Raw genomic sequence first — 3577 nt, forward strand, 5'->3', positions numbered from 1 at the left:
AAGTAACTAGAAATGTAACTAAATTACCTAAGTTACCTCTTATGTAACTATTCTAGTAATTTAGCACTACTTATGTAACTGGTTTTGTAACTACAAACTTATTGTTCATGTAACTGATTATTTGTTGGGTAAGTATAATCAATCTTCTAATTACTTAAGCATTGCATCAACAGTATCTAGGTAACTGATTATTCTAGTTATGTTAGTAGTTACATCACAAGTTCTTGATTAGCCACTTTGTGAGTTACTTAAGTAGTTATCATACTTGAATAGTTTTTTTGGTGGTTACCATACTTAAAATATTACATAGTCGGTTACATGATTGTTTACTTACTTAGTTACTTGACTAATTTGAGTAAATTCATGACCAGTTACTTGAGTAGTTACAAAATAGTTACTTCGATAACTATTCTAGTAACTGTATTGACATTAAGTAAGTGTCTAAGTAACTTTGTTGGCATTAAGTATTTGTCTCAGATAAATTGTTCCAGATCTTGTAAGTTACGAGTCACTTGAGTAGTTACATGTTGGATACTTGGATTACATTAATAGTTACTTGAGTAGTTACATAATAGTTACATAATAGTTACTTTAGTAACTGTATTGACATTAAGTAACTATTTCGGTAACTGTGTTGACATTAAGTATGGTCCTAATGTATAAATGCATGGGCATTAAGGAATTGTCTCAAAATAGTCATGACCAGTTACTCAGATAATTGTTCCGGATCTTGTAAGTTGCGAGTCATTTGAGTAGTTACATGTTAGATTGCATTAATAGTTACTTACGTAGTTACATGACTAGTTATTTGAGTAGTTACATAGTATAGTTACTTTAGTAATTGTAACTATTTTGGTAACTATGTTGACATTAAGTATTGTCCAGATGTATAACTGCATGGGCATTAAGAAACTGTCTCAAACTAGTCATGATCAGTTATCTGAGTAATTACACAATTATTACTCCGGTAACTATATTGACATTAAGTAAAAATCTCAATGTCTGTATTGACATTTAATAATTGTCTTAGTAACTATTTATGTAACTAGATGGATAACTGTTTGGTAACTGTGTTAGTAACTCTGTTGGTATTAAGTAACTAACTCAGTCACTTTGCTACATATGTAAATAAGCCACACTATTGTTGCGATCGACGCTTGACTAATTATAGGTCTTGTTATACCATGCAAATAATCAGTTACATGACCAATAATTTCAATAGTTACAAGACCATTTTATAAGTATTGCCCAAAGAGACGAGAACCAAAATAAAAAAAAAACATAAAAGAACCGAACAAGGTAGTCTCATGATATAAACTCTATGACAAAAGGGCAAAAATAAGATTTATTTGACTTTCGACTTAATGAGTTCGAGGGCATCGGATTCGGCTGGAAGAGCAGGAATTGCACCCTTTTGAGTAGTACAGATAGCACCACAAGCATTTGCAAAAGACAGAGCCTCCTTCAATTTTGCGTCATCCTATATAATAGTGTAAAAAAAATGATTGTAACGTGACTATCTACACTATCTATTAAAGAAATATGACTGTAACGTGATTATTTACAATATCTACTAAAGAAAAGATTGTGTCACATAATTATCAAAATTAGGAAATGAAAGTCTAACATACTGAAATATATCTTACCTCAAAAATGGACATATCTTTAGCCATAGAAAGAAGAAATGAACCGACAAAAGCATCACCCGCCCCAGTTGTGTCAACAGTTTTAACCGCGAAGCCAGTCACATTTCCTTTGAATTTCTGTATATGTGTTACATTAATTTAGCATGAGTAGATTAGTATATGTACGTAGAAGTATGTAGAAAGTGTTGAAGGGTCAGTGAAATCGGTGGACCGTACCTTAGTGAAGTATCTGCAACCCTTCTCACCATCAGTGACGACGAGCAGTTTAAGATTATCGTGCCAGAGGGAGAGAACCACTTCTTCTTTGTTAGGATCTCCTTGAGTTAGGAATTGCACCTCATCATCGCTCACCTATAAATTAGTACTAGATTGGTTAAAACATAAAATAACACATGCGTGACATGTTATAATGAATTTTTTTTGTTCAAAAATAAATTATATATATATATATTGGGATATTGATTTATCTACAAATGCAGGTAAGTTATGCAATGATAGGTACCTTAATAAAATCAGCCTGATTCCAGATGCTCTTGATGCCATTTCTAGCAGCATCAGCAGAAGGCCAGAGGGGCAACCTGACGTTGGGATCATAGGAAAGCAGTATACCGGCATCCTTGGCGGCTTTCATAGCCGCCATATGAGCCGATTTGCATGGCTCAGATATAAGGCTTATGGATCCATAATGGAAGATCTTGGCCTTCTTAATCAGACCCATGTTCAGCTCTGAATCTTTGAGCAACATGTCAGCACTAGGGTTTCTGTAGAACATGAACTCCCTCTCACCGTCCGTTCTCAAGGTCACAAACGCCAGTGCGGTTCGAGCATGCGTATCCACGCAGACTCCCTCAGTGTTTACTCCATTCTTTTTCAGTATATTGATCAGCATGTGTCCAAACTCGTCATCTCCCACCTATACATTCATGTCATACATCATGATATATCATATCATATTAGCTAGTTAAATAATTACTTATATATAATGTACAGATCGCATGGAACAAAGAAAGAGATCCATCATATCATATATGGAATCCGAAAGGAACCTTTCCGACGAATGCCGATTTTCCACCAAGCTTGGTGATAGCACAAGCCACATTGGCAGGTGCACCACCAGGGGCTTTAAGGAATCCGGTGGAATCCGCCAACGAAACTCCAGCGGTGTCGGGGACAAAGTCGATCAACATCTCTCCGAAAGCAACAATCAGTGAATCCGCCATCTTCTTTTCCGGCCTTCTGATTTGGTTGAGATCTAAAACCTTGTTCTTCTGATCGAGATCTCAAATGTAGGTTGGCTGGTAAACAAGTTGATCAACAAGAGGCCTTTATATAGAGCTGTTTCAGACTTTGGAAGCAAGATAACTAACTGGTAATGCATCGCGTATAATTAGGATGAGATGTTTACTTACTATCTATATCTCGATATGATTGATTTCGCATCAAATTGGTACAACCATTACATATCCCAACTGAAACAGATCGATCGAGGATATAATCTCGATCGAGTATATTTTGTACCGCAAGATTAAATTAGATTTTGTGTCCTACAGTCCTACTAGCGCTAAAACTATATCCAACGTAAGCCTCATCTTTTATTACTCATCAAAGATAAGATCTACTGTAATTAATTAATTATTGACCTCCCGATTATATTTCTATGTTAATTGATTGGTGGATCATTTACTTGTCTTTGTGAGTTGCAACTTCTGTCAGTCATTATTTCTATTATTCCTATACTCAAGGATATAGCATCTAATGAGGTTATTACTCCGTTTTCTAATTCCATTACAACCTTACATGTGAAAGACGTACGTACCTTATCGAATTATATTCATTGTAAAAATTTCTTTTTTATTTATTTTTCAAAAAATTGGATAGAGAACACTTTTAGACAATGTGCACCAAGTGTACAGGATTGCATTACCTCTGAG

The 3577-nt window shown here is 34.9% G+C and overlaps 1 protein-coding gene across 1 annotated transcript; it reads right to left on the minus strand.

Annotated features, from left to right (window-relative positions):
- Window positions 1-1250: 1250 nt before the first annotated feature.
- On the minus strand, window positions 1251-2930 carry LOC126782963 (probable fructokinase-5). Its single transcript, XM_050508321.1, has 5 exons — window positions 2693-2930; window positions 2149-2559; window positions 1863-1997; window positions 1647-1763; window positions 1251-1480 (listed from the first exon to the last, which is right to left on the minus strand). Exons 1-5 carry the CDS (start codon window positions 2864-2866, stop codon window positions 1346-1348), a joined length of 972 nt encoding a protein of 323 aa, XP_050364278.1. The 5' UTR covers window positions 2867-2930; the 3' UTR covers window positions 1251-1345.
- Between the last annotated feature and the right edge of the window lie 647 nt (window positions 2931-3577).

Source organism: Argentina anserina, chromosome 2 (assembly GCF_933775445.1).
Source record: "Argentina anserina chromosome 2, drPotAnse1.1, whole genome shotgun sequence".
NCBI lineage: Eukaryota > Viridiplantae > Streptophyta > Magnoliopsida > Rosales > Rosaceae > Argentina > Argentina anserina.